This window comes from Brienomyrus brachyistius, chromosome 15, assembly GCF_023856365.1.
Source record: "Brienomyrus brachyistius isolate T26 chromosome 15, BBRACH_0.4, whole genome shotgun sequence".
Classification (NCBI taxonomy): Eukaryota; Metazoa; Chordata; class Actinopteri; order Osteoglossiformes; family Mormyridae; genus Brienomyrus; species Brienomyrus brachyistius.
The window spans coordinates 15,781,749-15,799,871 of NC_064547.1; the positions used below are offsets into that span (position 1 = coordinate 15,781,749).

General features: G+C 43.6%; 2 protein-coding genes across 6 annotated transcripts in view; one reads left to right on the plus strand and one right to left on the minus strand.

The window, feature by feature from the left end:
• LOC125709162 (adhesion G-protein coupled receptor D2) overlaps positions 1–8,679 on the plus strand; it is a 61,419-nt gene extending 52,740 nt beyond the window's left edge. For 2 of the 3 annotated variants that reach the window (XM_048977323.1, XM_048977326.1), the window contains one exon: positions 7,700–8,679. In XM_048977323.1, the coding sequence (XP_048833280.1) occupies positions 7,700–7,783 (84 nt within the window). In that variant the 3' untranslated portion in view covers positions 7,784–8,679. The remainder of the gene's footprint in view (positions 1–7,699) is intronic. The other variant, XM_048977325.1, reaches the window with a different exon arrangement.
• A 2,095-nt stretch (positions 8,680–10,774) lies between these two features.
• Positions 10,775–18,123, minus strand: part of nr5a2 (nuclear receptor subfamily 5, group A, member 2) — a 46,109-nt gene continuing 38,760 nt past the window's right edge. For all 3 annotated transcript variants that reach the window (XM_048977397.1, XM_048977393.1, XM_048977396.1), the window contains one exon: positions 10,775–12,638. In XM_048977397.1, the coding sequence (XP_048833354.1) occupies positions 12,391–12,638 (248 nt within the window). In that variant the 3' untranslated portion in view covers positions 10,775–12,390. The remainder of the gene's footprint in view (positions 12,639–18,123) is intronic.

Below are 18,123 nucleotides of genomic sequence, written 5' to 3' on the forward strand. Positions count from 1 at the left end.
CAGGGGGTCCTTTTACTGTTGATGACCTCAGCACTTCAATTTGAGGGGCGCAGTAAAACGTGGGAAGTAATAAAATGGAAACATGCATTAATGTTTCAGATCTATGGTGGATCTATGCTGAGCAACGAACCTTTATGGTTTCGGCATAAAGCCTCGTTCAGGCGGCGTAATTGGGGATCGGTGGAGATCTGAGACTGGTCAGTGTGAGGTTTAAATGTCATTTTAAATGTCCAACAATCAGTGTTTTCGCTACATGAGGCAGGACATGAGGACACAGGGAGAAGATGGGAACCAATTACTGTACAATTTACTGTAATTACTACAAAGTAATTAACTTTGTAATTACTTGGTACTTTTTTGCTTTATATGCAAAACAGACCCGATTTATATCTATGGCTTGTCCTTTTTGGTCTCACTGATCTTTGCCCCAGACAGACACCATACACTGTGTGAATGATGATGATCTGTTTAAATATGCAATTGATTATAGAAATATTTACATCAGATTACACTATTTTTTGCATCAAACCTTCACATAATGCAGGCTAAGATATGTGTTTTTTTAATTGTATCAGTAAAATTTTTAATTATCACATGGTTTTCTCTATTAACCTTGTGCTACAGTGCAATTTAGCAAAATGATTTTGAAATGATTAGAAACTCATTCTAAACAGAAAAATAGTTTATGTAGCGGGTGCTGAAGCCTTAATTCACCTCTGGAACTAGTGGACTGTGCTTCGTGCTTTATTTACGTTCATCCCGTTATTGTAATTGGCTTTAAAAAATGCTAACGCCACTGGTTGGCTGCGTAACACCCTTTCATGTGCAAGTGAGGCATCTCGCTTTGAGGTGTTACCAGATGAATGGAATCAATTTGCCGTTGGACTTTCGTAAAGTTACTATATTCTTATGGGTTCTGTGTGGCAAATTGGAATAAATAGCTAGCTGCCAAGCGCGTGTGTATTGTTGGTGTGGGAGATTAAACGCTGGGTCTAGGATCTGGGCCACATGTCCCTGAGATTTTCTTCTCATGGTCATAATGGGGTGACAGTCGAAAGTTCCTGAAAAACTGCGCATTTCAACGCTTGCAGGGATATCAAGGTCTGACATGAAGACAAAACGCCGAAACGCAGCGACCAGCGAAACAGGGAAGAGGCAGAATGAGTCCTGGGATCCACCCCCCAAACAGCTGGCTGTTCATTAGTCACTGGTAGACATTTCTGGCTGCGTAATTCATAGTCGGCCACAGATGCACCCCTCTGATTGAAGTCACGGCCAGCATGGCCCCTTTTATCCCGTAAATCGCTGTTATCGGTGTGGAAGAGCTCGGCGCTCATTCAAGGAAAGATGTGACCCTGACTGCTGGCACTGGGTCATCCCCCCCCCCACCCCCCAAAGGGAATAAGCCGCTCATTGGCGCAACGCTGAGGCCGGTGTGCTGTGAACTGGGCTTTAGGGTTCATTCTGCCCCCTGATGGGATCTAATGATCATCCTGAAAGAAACAGATTAAAATAACATCATCCTAACATGGAAAAATAGTGGATGAACAATATCACAGTTTATCCAAAAATGCACATCAGCAGCCAGCAACAAGTTTGGTGTTGTGCTAGTGGTGCAAAGGTTGTGGGTTCGAATCCCCAAGGGTGTGCATGAATTGTTACCTATCCATTTACGGTATGTTGTTTTCGATAACAGCGCGAGTTAAATATAAATAATTAATGTGGGGAAAACTTCTGCCAGCTGAGTAATTAGGAAATGTTACTCTTAGTTTTGAATTATTTGAAAATGTAGATATTTTTATTCACTTTGTTAAGCAATCATAAATCATTGACTCTAGGTAATTAAAAACAAAAGTGCAAAAAGAAGCGTATATTTTGACACAAAAGTTGTTTTTAAGGCTCCCTAATGTAATCCCACAAGGGGGCTCGTGAACTAAAAGGAAAACTGTGACATGAAAATGAGTAGCCGGGTGAGAGCGTGCTGTAAGTTCGCTGTTTGTGTTTTCTGTGCATCGTCGCGTGCGGGTGCTGCGGAAGTCTGCTCCGTAATCCCTGTAGCTTTAGCTCTTCATCCTGTTGAGTCAGGCTGGGGGGGTTGGTTGCTTTAAGAAGAGCGGCCTGCTCGTGTTTCCGAAGTCGTGCTGGACTCAGGATGACGGCTCATGCTTTTCCCATGAGAGACCCTTGCAGTCCTGAGCCGAGCTCCTGCACTTGGCCTGGGTCCCCATGGATGTCCGGCCCCTTCTCTCAGGTTGTGGCCTCGCCCTGCTCTCTGACTGGCTCCGCTTCCTTGCGGTATTGATCCGGTTCGCCTGGCGCTGGCTCCACCAGCCCCCACGCCGCTCTCTGCCTCAGGTCTCACATTACACTCTTCTGCCTCTGGATGACAGTCTCATTTCCCCCCTTTCATCCTTCCGCATCCTCCTCTCATGTCATTCTAGTTCCACAGACAGGTTTGTAAATATGTTCTTTTCATTATGTATAATTCCTGTGCAAATTCCTGTTTCCTATTCCTGTTTCCTTTTAATGTGACAGTATATTTAGTATTTCTGATACTGCACTGTGGCGTCATACACAGTTGTGGGTTTGAATCCCACATTCTGTGTGTCTGACCAAATGTCCCCACAATGTGATAAAAATCTGTTATTTTGACATTGTGGGGGGCATTTTTTACAAGGGAAAACTCAATGCTATAACAAGCTGTTATTGCAATTAAAAAAAACTAAAAATGTCAAAAGTTTTGTATTTTGATTGGTTACTTACGGTTAAGTTTAGGTTTAAGGCAGGGTAGGGATTAAGGGTGTATTGTTTGGATTAGGGTTTTTCCCCTAGAAATGAATGGACGGTCCCCACAGAGATAAGAATACAGTCATACAGTGTGTGTGTTAAGGCTACAGGGCCTTTTGTCCTGTGGCTTTCCTCTAAACTGCCCATACAGTGTGTGAATATGTGCCCCCCTCCCGAGACTATTACTTTAGGTCTGCCAAAGTGTGTTATCCGTTTCAAAACCTCTTCTACAATCACCCCAGTATTTGCAGCAGCCCTCCAGTATACTCATGTATTTGTTGACTCGCCCACTAGCAAACCATTTTTTGGCTAATCGATACCTCATCAAGTTGACTGGTTAAGTTAATTAATTAATTGAGCTGGTGGTGAAATTTAACAAACATATTGTTACGTGCCGTAAGGTTCAGGGGGAGGGATTGCCCTGCAGATCCTGATCGTCACCCGTTGCTCCCTTCGACTCCGCCTCCCGGACCTGGCCACGCCCCAACCTTCGACGCTGCTTCCGCATCGAGTGTTGAAAAAGCCGTGGCGGGAAATTAGCGGGAGCTCTGCTCACAGTTGGTTTTGGTTATTGGATTGCTTGTGTGTTGATTACTTGTGTATGACAGATTTCTGGTTTCCTGATCTCCGACTCTCGCTTTGCCCCTTCGGTACCTTTGCCTTTGGTTTTGATTGTTTGCTGGTTTTGATCTCTTGCCTTCCTCCTGACTACTCTCTGCCTCGCCCCTTTGGTTACTGTGTTTCGGCTTTGGTGTGTTCTGTATGTTCGTTTCTGTTAAGTACGTAGGGAGTGACTGCTGTTTTGTTTTGCGTACGTGTTGCTTATTCTGTGTTTTGGTTAGGGAGTTAGGCTTAGTCTGTGTCATTTCTTTTTCTCATCTTTTCATTTCGTTTAGAATTAGCTTAGTTTGGGACGTGTTCAGTACTGCTGTTTTGTTTTATTGTTTTGGCTGTGTCACTCCCGAAGTCTGTTACCCTATTGTTTGTGAAAGTCTTTGTGAATAAACATAAAAAAATACAAAGAAAGATCCCTTTGTTTCCCGTGTTCCCTTTTCCCATACCCTGGTTGTCTCGTTTTCCCCTCTCCTTTCCCTTTACCTTTCTGACGGTCCTCTACCCTAGACTGAGGATCGTAACAATATGGAATGGCTGGGGTGCTCTTGAGGAGAGGTTTGGGAACTGAAGCGGTCTTCATCTAGCCATCCAGCAAGATATCAGTGACTTTTTGGAGCCAAGAAGAGATTCTTGTTAGCTTTTATTGTGTTAATATAAATTTGCATATATTTGAATGTTTTTAGATTTATGTTTTTACATATATGATTAAATGTATGCTGAATATCCAGATAACCACATGTAACTTGAAACATTTTGTTTGACTGTCTAAGACTTTTGCAAAGCACTCTATGTCCAGTGATGGACTGGCATCCCATCCAGAGTGTTCTTGGCTCTATGCAAACTGGGATAGGCTCCAGAGTCTCTGCCTGTACTGGATGAGCAGGTATGGCAGATTGATGGTTTGCTCATTTAGGTGGATAAAATGAATTAAGTAGAGCTGTCGTGGGATTGCCATGAAATGTCCTTTCAGTGCAGGACTTGGGAATGTCTCCCAAAGACATTCTAACATTCAGAGTTCTGTTGTTTTGGTTCTCGTATGTAAATCGCACATGGATATTGGCTCAGTGTGATTTCCTGAGTCCCGTCAGTGACCTTGTCTGACCCATTGCTCAAGGCCAGTGGTATTTGCAAGGGGAGACCTTGTCAGTGTCTCTTTTGTGAGTGTGTGTGTGTGTGTTCAGGGCTGCAGCCTGATTACCAACTTCCAGCTGGTGGGAATGACCTTGGGTGGCAATTCCATGTAGATTTATCAAGAACATTGTATTTGTGACACCAGTTATAGTCTGCAGTCGACAGACAGAAATTACAGAGACCAGCAGTTGGACTTTTTCTGAGGTGTTAAACTGTTTTTCCAGATTATATAGATTATGCGGAATTCCCTGTAATTAGCACTGGGTATATGTACATATATACAAATACGCACACACACACGCACACACACACGCACACATACACACATGCACACACACACACACATGCACACACGCACACACACATAAACACATGCACGCACACATGCACACGCACACATACACACACACACGCACACATACACGCACACACACATGCACACACGCACACACACATAAACACATGCACACACACACACGCACACATGCACACACACATTTCAGCCACTGTCTTCAGATGCTGATTTTCGTTTTCTTGAAATGTCAAAGTTAGAAGCCATTTTATTATTGATTAGATCCTCAGCCAGTTTTGATAGAATCGTTCAGCAGTCCCCCCCCCCCCCACCCCCAGAGTACGCATTAAGCTGACTCGAAAAATATGTGATCCAGTCGCCACAAAAATTTTAATTCCTTTGGTTTTTATTACATGCTTGGATCGGAATGCAGGATGGGGTGGGGTGTTTGGGTCTTTGAACATGTTACAAGACTTCTAGAAGGAATCGAAACTTCACTCAAATAAGCAGCTACGGAGCTACGGGGTTATTACCTCTCCTGAGAGGGAAGTCGTGTCCAAATATTTATACAAGTTTTTGTTTGGACAAGACTGAGATATTCACACCTGTTCCTCCAGGGGCGACCGATGGCTTCCCTGCGACTGCGCCGGGCCGTTTTCCTTCTGTCATGCCATCTTCATTTTGCTTTTCTCATCCAAGGAGAAAAACAGAAAGAAAAGATTGCATGAGCTGTCGTTCACATCAGTATGGCGAAACTCCCTCGGAAGCGTTTTCCTTGTAATCATGCCCATGTCATTTGAATCGATGCATGACGAAGACTCGTTCATCAGATTCGCTTGGCATGTCCATATGTAGAACTTTGTTGAATGGGGGGGGGGGGGGGGTGCCAGCGCACATGTTTGTCTGTTAATAGCAATTATTTGCATGTAAAGTTTGCGCTTTGTGTCAGTTCAGGTTTATTGAAGAGGGGAATTTTCTCCACACAATGCTGGAAAAGGTCGCAGTCTGTATACAGACGTTATTCTAAATCACTGCACTCCATCAAGACCATTTGTTGTGTATGCGTTTGTGTGTGTGTGTGTGTGTGTGTGTGTGTGTGTGTGTGTGTGTGTGTGTGTTTGTAACCTGCATGGGGGGAATTCATCTCTCTTACAAAGAACGACGGACAAACGGCATGAAAAATTTTTGTAAAGACCAAGTGAAACCATTTTTTTTAATAGGATGACGTTTGAATTAGATGTTCCATCTCTCTCTCTAAATGGGTTTCTGAAGTGCTCATTTCTGGGCCGGGCGGCGGCTTCAATCGGACGTAACCTTGAGTTGTTTTATGTGCAGTTTGTGCCATTTAAGCGCTAGCATAGCACGCAGCCGCTGAATGCATACTTCTCCTACTCGTGAAATTGAAAATAAATATATTAATAAATCCGGTTCCATCGCCACTCCATTGTCCCAGTAATTAACGGAATGCTGGAAGCAAGGGCCAGGTGCTTAAAAGTTTTAATGACTAATAAGGCTGGAAAAACAGATTAATTCTGAGAGTTTTTTTATGTACTTATGTATTATGCAGACATTGAAATGAAACGATTGTGGCCTTCGGTGGGTTTAATTTGAATTTAATCTGTGCTTGTTTTGCATGTTAAGGCCATCTTTTGCATTACAATAGTGGAGTGGTTCTTTTAATGCTTGTCAGCAGTTGTCGCAAATAAAACCTACGTAAGCTTGTATTAAAAGACTATAAATCATTTCTGTGACAAATACATATTTTCCTAAATTGTGAGAGATGCTTCTAAATGCTCTTGATATATGAGTTTTCTGGGTGTGTGATTGCGCACAGACCTCTGAGCAGTGTACAGTATTAGGTCGTTGTGGAAACATGGATTTAAACGTCGCTCATATGAAAGATTCTTGGTCCAGGAAGTCTGGGGCCACCAAGGCTGGGGCCACCAAGTGCATCACAACGTGGACAAATCACACAATCACATGCGAATAGAAATTTAAATGCGTCATACAAGATATTGGACCATGTGAAGTATCATGAGGAAAATATAAACTTAACCCTCAGACCCAACCATTACAGTATCTATTACCATTTTTCCTGTTCGGAGTTGCAGGGGGTCTGAAGCCTATATCAGAGGCTCAGGGAACAAGGCAGGTGATAACCCAGAATGTGGTGCCAACCCGTCGCAGGGCACACTCACACATGCACAGTTGTGGGCACTCTGGTAACGCTAATTAACATCAGCATGTTTTTGGACTGTGGGGGGAAACCGGAGTACCTGGAGGAAACCCCACAACGACACATGGAGAACATGTAAACTCCACACACATGTGGGACCATGGCGGAGACTCGAACTCTGGTCTCACAGGTGTGAGGCACCAGTGCTAACCACTGCACCACCCCAAGCACAGCCCCGAAGCATGGAAATCGAACCCACTGCCCTAGAGGTGCGAGGGTATAATGGGGAAGCCAGTGAGAGATGTCAGGGAATGCAGGAAGTAAAACAGCGTACGACAGGAGAAACCTCGCTGGATGGGCGGCGAAGGGAAATGTAGGGCCGCGAGCTCAGCTACCTGCACGTTGTAGGACTGTAGGAGGACACCTCCTGTGTTTGACACTCCCTTGCCAGTCTTTCTGGTTCTGAATATCAATAGTACCTTTGGGCTATTGAAAAGCACTTTGTAAATTTAGCGTATTATTATGATCTTTTATGAAACCCTCGTGGAGGCAATATACTTCTGTGGAAATGCTGAAATGTGGCACCATTGCATTCCTTCCGCTTTTATTATTAGATATAAATGAACAAGTACTGTGCAAATAAAGCTGACGATTACATTCAGTGATTTATCACTCATTCTTGCGTCTCCACCTTGCAGGATTCCTGCTGTGTTCTTCACCTGACCATGTATGTGAAATTCTCCTCCTGCTCCCACCAGAGACCAGCGCCGCACAGCCTGTGATAAGCTGCATGTTATGGTCCGTTGGCTCGAGGCGTGAGTTGCATCTTCTTTGTGATTGCACTTTGTAGGCTTGCATCTCGAGATGTACTTCAGTGGCAGGTTTCTTGATGTTACGGCTGAGGCAAAGTGCTTACAATTCATTCACCATCCTGTCTTCCGATTTCCTATGTAAAAAAAAAAATGGCTGTGATGATTTTAAGCTTTGCATTTCGTTTGCCGACAGAAGTTAACGATGGGGAATCATTATAATAATATGTCCAGAAAAACAAAGGAAAAAATGTATTTAACATTAAAGAACAAGAAAGGCTGGAATTTTTAAGGGTTGTTTGCTAAGTCTCACACCCTTTTCAGAGACCTGGTCTAGAATTATCATTAAGCTTCAATGACCAACATTTATGCATGCATTTTGTTTATATTTCTAAATCATTAATGGACAGTAAAAGAATAATAGCTTTTTTCAATTTTGCTTTGCCAGAATATTACACAGTCATAATGTGTAGCTATGACTGAGTTGCTGGAAGAAGGGAGGGTCCCCCTAGTGTCCTCAGCCCATTTCATCACATACAGTATAGCCCAGATGTGCTCCTGTGTACTGTGAAAGTTGTTGCATTTACTAAAAATGTGCTTTATAACTCTAATCTCTAAAACCACTGTGATTAATGCTTGTATTTTTATTGTATATTTTAATGTATTTTTTAATTTAATTAAATGTTGCTTTTAGATGTCATCCCTGATTACAGCCTATTACATGTTGGCAAATGTATTACATCAGTTTATATTCTTTTCATTAGTGTTAGTTTTCATCAGTCATGTCATAAATGTTTTTTTTAATATATTTTTCTAAACAAATTAAATGACATGTAACCCTGATGAGAATGTGATTAAAGGAAAAAAAATCTGATCTTAAAAAAATCTGGGTTGTAATTTTCAAGGTGCTTGGGAAGGTCAGCCAGTCATACCTCATATCCCTGGAAAGGGCCTTCGCCTTTCATCAGGGAATGTTGTCTGAGGCTAAAATGAAATATTTACATAAAAATCTAGAACCTTATGGTTTACATTCCATCATAGATTATTACCAATGGGATGTCAACACAAATTAAAAATGAAACATTTTTTTACTGCGTTGGTATAACCAGGTCTAGGTGAATTAACCTTTCTAACTTGCATGGATCATCAATCCATCCATCCTTCATAACTTGTTATATAGCACAGGATCTTGGTGAGTCTGACATCTATCCCAGGAAGCACAGATTAACATCCTAAAAGGGATACCAGTCCATTGCAGCACACATACATAAACCATCCTGCAGCAAAGGCACTTATTTTGTTTGGTTATGTGCCCTGTGATAGACTGGCATCCCATCCAGGGTGTACCCCAGCCGTGTGCCCTGTGATAGACTGGCATCCCATCCAGGGTGTACCCCAGCCGTGTGCCCTGTGATAGACTGGCATCCCATCCAGGGTGTACCCCAGCTGTGTGCCCGGTGATAGACTGGCATCCCATCCAGGGTGTACCCCAGCCGTGTGCCCTGTGGTAGACTGGCATCCCATCCAGGGTGTACCCCAGCCGTGTGCCCGGTGATAGACTGGCATCCCATCCAGGGTGTACCCCAGCCGTGTGCCCTGTGATAGACTGGCATCCCATCCAGGGTGTACCCCAGCCGTGTGCCCTGTGATAGACTGGCATCCCATCCAGGGTGTACCCCAGCCGTGTGCCCTGTGATAGACTGGCATCCCATCCAGGGTGTACCCCAGCCGTGTGCCCTGTGATAGACTGGCATCCCATCCAGGGTGTACCCCAGCCGTGTGCCCTGTGATAGACTGGCATCCCATCCAGGGTGTACCCCAGCCGTGTGCCCTGTGATAGACTGGCATCCCACCCAGGGTGTACCCCAGCCGTGTGCCCTGTGATAGACTGGCATCCCATCCAGGGTGTACCCCAACCGTGTGCCCTGTGATAGACTGGCATCCCATCCAGGGTGTACCCCCGTCGTGTGCTCTATGCTGTCTAGGGTAGACACCAAGTCCTCCAAAGTAATGGATATTATGCAGTATTTCCTGAAACACAGTTTTCTTGTATTTCAGCTTTTTGTGGTGTGTACAGTAATCTATATTGTGTTCTAAAGTGTTTCATGATTCATGGCTAATGAAGTTGTAACATTGGGCTCTAATGAAATATGACGGCGCATGTGGCCAAGCTGAGGACAAAGCAGGGACAGGGTTGTTAAAAGTATTTATTGGAATATGAGGGAAATTTCCACCACTTGAGAAAAAACAGCCAGGCAGGAGCCAGCAAGACAGCTGTTCATTCTGGCCACAGGGTCAGAGTGAAGCTGTGGACCAGCACGCTGAAGATATCGCCGTAAAGAGACACCTGGGGATGGATTGTCTGATCAGACAGAAAGATGTCAGAAAGTCACACGTTAAAGCTAGTTTGGCATCTCTGGAATGAACAGAGACTGGATAGGATGTTTATGATAATAATGGCCTCTGGACAACACTGACCTGTATAGTATGTTGTCTCCACACATAAACTGTATCCGGATGGACTTTCCAAATGCATGCAAACCCTCCAAAGGCATTTGTTTCAAAATATTACAGTAAACAAATAAATAGCCCAACTAGCCTATTCTACAGCTTCTTTCGTAGGACGTTTGCTCAGACAGAACGCTACTCTTTCCCAAAAATATGAACACAAGTGACTTTTCGCAAGGTCATTTAAGACAACAGCGTTTACAAAGCTATAAAGTGACTATGAGGAATGCGGATCCAATTATCAGTGCTTGAAATGGAACTGTGACTGTCTTGAGATGCCTTTCCTCCATTAGAACTATTAAGTGACACCACAGATGTAATCTTTGTAGTCTTTAGTAGAGAACAAAAATGTGGATTTTACACAGAATGGAAAAACTGAACCTTTATGAATTCAGTGTAGAAAAGGGAGAGAGCCATCGGTCACATGTGCGAACCCAAATGCAATACTCAGTTCCCTTTAATTTCCATAAACATTTAATCAAAATAACTGTCAGCATTCTTAAGATCATTATTGTCTCCCTGAACTGCATTTCAACAATATTTCTGAACATGCTACAGTAAACCAATATATCCGATTATGACACGACTCCTTGCTTACGGCGTGTGAGAAGTTAAAAGCAAGAAGCAATAAATTATTTCGTCTTTATCTGAAACAGTGATATACAGTAGAATATACAACAAGTAAATCTACAATTATAAGTGGCAGAAACCCAAATAAAAACCTACACACAACTGAACTGTTGGCTAAGAGAAAAAGCTTAGAATTCAAATAAAAGTGAGATTCCCTTCTTGATTTTAATGTCTCACGACATAATTAAGCACTGGTAAAAAGCAAAAATGAACAAACAAAACTGTACAGACTAAATAAAGCAAACAGAGGAATTTTTTTTTAGGAAATCATTGCTTTGCAATTCATCACAGTTCTCTCCCACAGGACCTAATAAATGTAAACACCTCTTGTATTTTTTCATTTACAACATTAACACTTTATATATATATACTTTTTTACATATTTTAATTCACATCTGCACAGTTAGCTAGCAAGGTAATGAAATAAGGCAAGACTCACATAACTGTGACATCACAAATTTATAATACTGATAATACGTATATCTCTGTGCACCACACTGTTCTGATGAAGGCTTTGGTCTGGTATTGACAGAGGCAGAGATTTGTGCTCTGTTTTATGCTATGGGATTTAACTCTTCAATTTCATGAGTTTATTACTGGACATATCTCCGGGGAAACAACTACATTGTGCTTATGCTAGTTCGAAACATTTTCCCTTTCTTGAGTAGGTCACATGACCACACCCAGAATGTTAATCTACCGACAGCAACCAAAGATGAGAAATAAACTCACGTACATAGTTTTCACATGAGATTCGTCGGACAATAATGGAAAGATGAAGAGGAGGAGTCACTGCCCTTTTAAAAACAGATTAATTTAGTTTTTGTTGCTTGTTTGATGAGAAGTTTTTCTTGGGGTGTAAATAGAGGTATGACATCGTATCCGCTTGACGTAGCCAGTCATGGTGTTCCTCTGGGTCTCAGGTGTTTCATTGTGCTCTTACGCCTTTAAGACGAGGTGGCGAGATGGAACCTCCTCTTATGTGCTCCATCCTCTGGAGACTGTTCTGGATTCTTTACGTACCAGTGCTGGGAATCATGGTCTAATCAATAGGAAGCCTATGTCATAAGTCCAGCTGCTATTTTCAGTGTGTTAGCTAGAAGTGGAAGGTCTCTTACCTTGCAATATATATCCTTGCTAAGTGCGCACTTGCCTCTGTTTGTATACCCACCCATCCCGTCACATCACTTTTTTCGGGGGACGGGGGGGGGGGGCAAGTTCCAAGTAAGTTTCAAGTTAGCAATCGTTTTCTTGTCTCTGCCATCAATCCAGAAGCCAACGTCTGCAACATCTCAGTAAAGAGTCCAGGCCTGCGGCCAAGTTTCCTGCAGGGGGTGACGTGACGTGTGTTGGGCTGTGGTTGGAAAGGGCAGTCGAGGCCAAAGGCTGATACTGGAGCCCGGGCCAGGTGACTGGGCAAGAGGGGGCGGCAAGTCCAGCGTTCAGGCACGCTTGGCGTGTAGCATCTCGATGAGCAGGTTGTTGCAGGGAACGTCCCCATTCAGGTGCTTGTAGTAGAGGTACTCCTCCGCCTGCATGCTGATGGCCCGCATCTCGGGCAGTCGCAGCAGCAGCTGGCCGAACTTGTCCGTTTGCTGTGGGTAGTTGCACATGGTGTAGTCCAGCAGCGCTGTGTTCACCTGCTCCTGGACGCTCTCCACCAGGTGGAAATTCTCCAGGTTCTTCACATCTATATAGAAGAACCACATGGGATCAGCACTGCAGTTCTATACTGTTACAATGGGCCTTAGTGTTTCTCAACAGTGTTTAAAGAGATCATTAATCTGAAAACTCTGTCTGCTGTACACCCATCCTGAAGAGGAGGTGGTTGGAGGTGCAGGACCCACAAGCAATGTAAAGAATTGGCAGAAAGTGTATTTTGCAATTCATTTCAGAATCAAAGAGATGAGAGAGACATCATCACAACACAGGTAAGATGCTATGGACATATTGTCCAAATGATAATGACATGATTTCTAGAAACGCACAACTAATACGGCAATGAAGCTTGTACGATTAACAGGAAGGCGGATGCAGTACATTCTTATTAATTAATATGCTGCTAATACTGGAATATTACCCTGTCTTTTCCTTCGATATTCTATGCAATTCTACACCTGAATAGATGTAAACATGCTTAAATTGCTTACAGTGTAAAATATGAGTATCTAATGAGTCCCTGGTGTGGCTTCTGTCTTCAATGCGGTGTCACGATCCTTGTATGTGATCTTTTATTAATTCTTTTGACCCCAGGTCAAATGTGGGCTGGAGACCCCCAGTGTGATTTGTTTTATTCGACCCTGACGGGAGTCCCTGAGTCTGGCCCCATACCTCCAACCGGGTCCGGCAAGGTTCTGCTCGGCCATCACTAATGAACCAGCTGGCACTCCACCTCCAGCACCCCCCGCCCCCGCAAAATGTGCCCCGCCAAAACAATGGCTCAGCTGGGAGGGAAAAACAGACACACTAGTGATTAACAAGGTCTGCTAAACGAGGAGTGAGACTTCCGTGTGCCCCCCCCGCCCCACCCCCCCGCCCCCGCCGAGGAGGGTCTTCTTCCTGACCCCTGGCCAATATTCTGAAGCAAAACCTATGATCTGAAATGGGACCCACTTATGCACTAAACAAGATATGATATTCGTGCCATAAAACCACATGAACAGCTTATACTGACAAAGTGACCAGTGCTGTTGTCTCACACACACCGTCCAGGGACAGCCAGGTATAGCGAATAGATGGATGGATGATATACACTCTAAAAGCCTGTTTTGTCATGTTTTTGTGACAGTTTTGTAGAAACTAGAATGTGATATTAAAACTGATTTAAGACAATGAGCAGTGTATCACTTACCACATACATGTAAGACTATCCATCCATTTTCCAAACCGCTTATCCTACCGGGTCGCGGGGGGTCCGGAGCCTATCCCGGAATCAATGGGCACGAGGCAGGGAACAACCCAGGATGGGGGGCCAGCCCATCGCAGGGCACACTCACACACCATTCATTCACACATGCACACCTACGGGCAATTTAGCAACTCCACACGACGACATGAGGAGAACATGCAAACTCCACACACATGTGACCCAGGCGGAGACTTGAACCCAGGTCCCAGAGGTGTGAGGCAACAGTGCTAACCACTGCACCACCATGCCGCCCCCACTGTAAGACTAATATTTCAAATATACACAATAAGACATTTCAACTGGAGGTGTGTAAAAGGTGTGTAAAAACTGCAAACTGGTTTTGTTTTTCATAATAGGATGACTAGCAGAATTTATAGCTGAGTAATGCGCAAGAAAATGATTTGACACAACATCAAATGTTGCTATGGTTTCATTATGAGGCTCTCTGGGGCTATTTGGAAAAGGGGAGAAAACTACAGTGATTTAGAAATTAGGTCTCAGGCTGATTAGAGAAAAATAACTCAAAAAAAGCCCAATTATAATTGCTAATTATTATGAAGTGCCTTTTTGAACAAAAACAGAAAAGGATTCAGATGTTGATCACAATTTCTGCACATTTCACTGTGAGGGAAAATGGTATCGACTGATATTTCTTTGTGGCATGAAAAGCCAGGTTGTAAGTTTTAATGATTTAGAAAGATAACTATTATCAACCGATGTTTTCTAGGTGTCAAATTGAAGCATAATGTGCTAAGTATCCTTATCTTCCATCTCTGTGTTACCCACTGAGGGACTAATTATCAACTTTTCACACAAAGCAGCTTCACATATACACACCCCATGCCAGCTCTCAGCACTAAGCCCTTAGGTCCTGGACAATGTTGCTCATTTGACTAGTTCCACCAGACGACTGCACTTACATGGCCAGCATAAATATGCAGGGATATATTCTCTTTAATTAGTCAGAAATCTTACAGAAAACTGTGTTAGTTTTGCTGGGAATTATAGTTCTGTGCACACCATTCTACCCCCAACCCCCAGACAGTCCCCTCCCTTCTCACACGTATCTGATGTTGTTCAGTGTCGATGTTGGTGGCTTCATGTCTACTGAAGCTGAGTAAGGACAAATGAATAAACAATGCATTCCGAAATGCATAAAGACATTAGGTTTGGTATTCTTCTTCTTTTGACCACATTATGAGAATAATCAATGCGTGACGCTTAGAAATTTGAAAGTAAAAGAGACAAAGAATGTCCAGCAACAATATGGAAGGACTCATTACAATAATGATGACTGGGGAGCCTGAAAACCCCAAGAGAGACGGGTAAGAATGGAGATGGTTCGACCTGGATAATACCAATCAGGAAGGCGACGGTTTGGGATTTCAGCATCTTCTGGATAATATCAATCAGGAAGGAGACTGTCCAGCTCTTTAGTGACTCCTGCCTAACACCAATCAGGAAGGCGACGGTTTGGGATTTCAGCATCTTCTGGATAATAACAATCAGGAAGGAGACTGTCCAGCTCTTTAGTGACTCCTGCCTAACACCAATCAGGAAGGAGACTGTCCAGCCCTTTAGTGACTCCTGCCTAACACCAATCAGGAAGGAGACTGTCCAGCTCTTTAGTGTCTCCTGGCCAATACCAATCAGAAAGGAGACTGTTTGGCATCTCCTGCCTAATAATAACTAAAAACTAGACTGTTCAGCTCTTTCTAACTGCCTATATAGTCCTTTAACGTCAGTTGAATGAAGCGTCATATTTCCTTTATCTGGCTAATCTGAGTAGAAGAAAAAACTGCTATGCTCTATGCAATATTTGCCTGTGCAAACCAATGGCTTTTTTATACATTGCTATAACGGTTTAGTTGTCTTCCAGTTTTTCAACAGAAAATTACCTGAAATAGATGTATTTCATCACGTAACATTTTCCTTGAATAAAAATTTCAGACTATGGGTTTCCTCTCACAGCTAAAAAACAAGTCAGTTGGTCTCTCTAAATTTCCCCATAGTGTATTATATATGTGCCCTGCAGTGGACAGAAGTAGCTTCGGTTTGTCCTCTGCCTTACGCTTCCTGGGATGGGCTCTAGGCTGACTGTGACCCTGTACTGGGTAAGCAGTTACAGAAGATAGATGGATAGCAATATTCGAATCGCTGAAACAAAACACATTCAATATTAATATTTAAAAGAACACATTAATCCACGTTGACATAAGACTGCAAACAATGTCGATTCAATGTTTTTTATAACCCAGCCGCCAGGAGGAACGCCCATTCCCAGGGCACGCTTTTGGTATTCATAATGTATAAAGATCATCCTGCCATGGCATTATTTGAGGCAATGTGCGATCTCACGGTGACGGGCCGGCGGGAAGCATTTCGTCAGGGTGTCAGAATACGGCGGGAAGGCTCAATCTGTTCACCCTACTCTGCCCAGCTGCCGCGGCACTCCACCACTGCCCTTATGAAAGAAAATTAAATGGGATCGTCCAGTTGGGAATATATTAAGTCGAATTCGAGCTCCGGTCGTTGTGTTAAACAGGTAGTCGAATCGGCCCCAGTTGCTCAAGGACAGGTCCGCTCGTTCAGCAAGTCCGACGCGGGCAGAAAAGCGCCTTAGGTATAATGAAATAAACAAGAGGATCTCAGACAAGCCCGTCTTGTTACAAATGCAAGCTGAGAGGCATGCAGCGTCCTCCAGAGGTGCAGGAAATATATTTACATCTATTTATTCTTTTGTGGCCAGCGCCTTGGTTATTAGGAGTTATGAAGCCCGAATGGGTAGGCAGAGTCATACATTACCCTGGACTACACCACTAAAGTCCATGGTGATATTCAGCACTTCTTTTGATTCAAAATGCCATCAATTTATAGGAGAATCAAACAGAGGGGCAGTGTAGAGTATATATTGAATTATATACTGTATATTAGGATGTTTATCAGTCTTTCTCAAGGTATTTCAAATAATGGTTTTCTATAATTCCCAGCGTATAAACTTTAACAGAAGTCCAACGTCCACAGACCCCTTCGTTCAAGTTTGAGTATAAAATGTCAGCGTTAAATTTTAATTTTTATTGACATTTTATTTGGGTATTTATGGATGCTGTGTTTGTGAGTGTCCAGGGGCGGAAGGAAGAAAATGGAAGGAAATGGTATTTCATCTGCTTGAGTGATGGGAGCGCGGGCCGGGCGGCTGGTTGCCGCGTTGGGCAGGTTGAAGGCGATTCTGAGGCGGCTCCTCCAAAGCAGCTTGTGCTGTGCGATGCGGAGCAACAGCAAACATGCTGCAGCTTATGAAACAGCAACGCAGTCGGCGGCCGTCTGGCCAGAAATCAACAGCCCCCCTCAGGCAAATACAAATACCTTTCAATACCCTGACCTCCAACGGCCCAGTGGTCCCCCGGGCTGCGGCTCTCACCTTTTAATGCTGTCAGGATTCAATGAACTGTTTGATTAAGCTCCTCAAACAGGGACCCGCATCTCATCCGAAGGCACGGAGGAGCCTAATGAGACGGATAAAACAGCCCCCACGCCCCCACCCCCCACGCTGAAAAGGCTCCCACTGAAAGCCACAGAAATGCAGAAGGCAAAGATTCCACCCTGTTTCCGTGGCATGAAACACACGGCCGACAAAAGTCAAAAATAATAAACTGCTGTACTAAACGAATAAAAAAACTCAATAAATAGTGTGATTTTTCTTGTTGTATATCGTATATGAAAATACGTTTGCATGACTGAATGCAGACACACACAAATAAAAACATGCATTATATACTGTAGCAGCAAGTCACCACTGAAGCTACGTATAAGAATGAGATCCAGAACATCAAGACCAGTATGTCTGCCTGAGTGGACAGGATTGGGGGCGTGGATCGCTCATGTCTATAAGGTTGGAGCAACGGACTACGAGGTCCGGGACTGACTGTGGAGGGGGAATGTGGGGTGTCCAGGATTCGGAGCTCACACTAATACTTGTGCTTGGAAGCACAGTTCGGGTCGAGAACATTGCTTATGACGGTGTGACGGAAAATCATTCCGGGGGTCAAGCATCCCCCTTTCCCATTTAAAATCCGAGAAATCCCACTCAGTGTCGAGTGCACACACCTAATGAGGTCATTAAAGCCAAGTTCCCATCGATATATTTTCCTTTCTTTTTTGGCAAATTTAAATTAATAATTCAGGAAGGTGCCGGGGGATACATATTCTCTCAGTGAAGGACAGTTAATCCGCAGTGCAATTTTTTCTTTCCCACATGCATCCGACA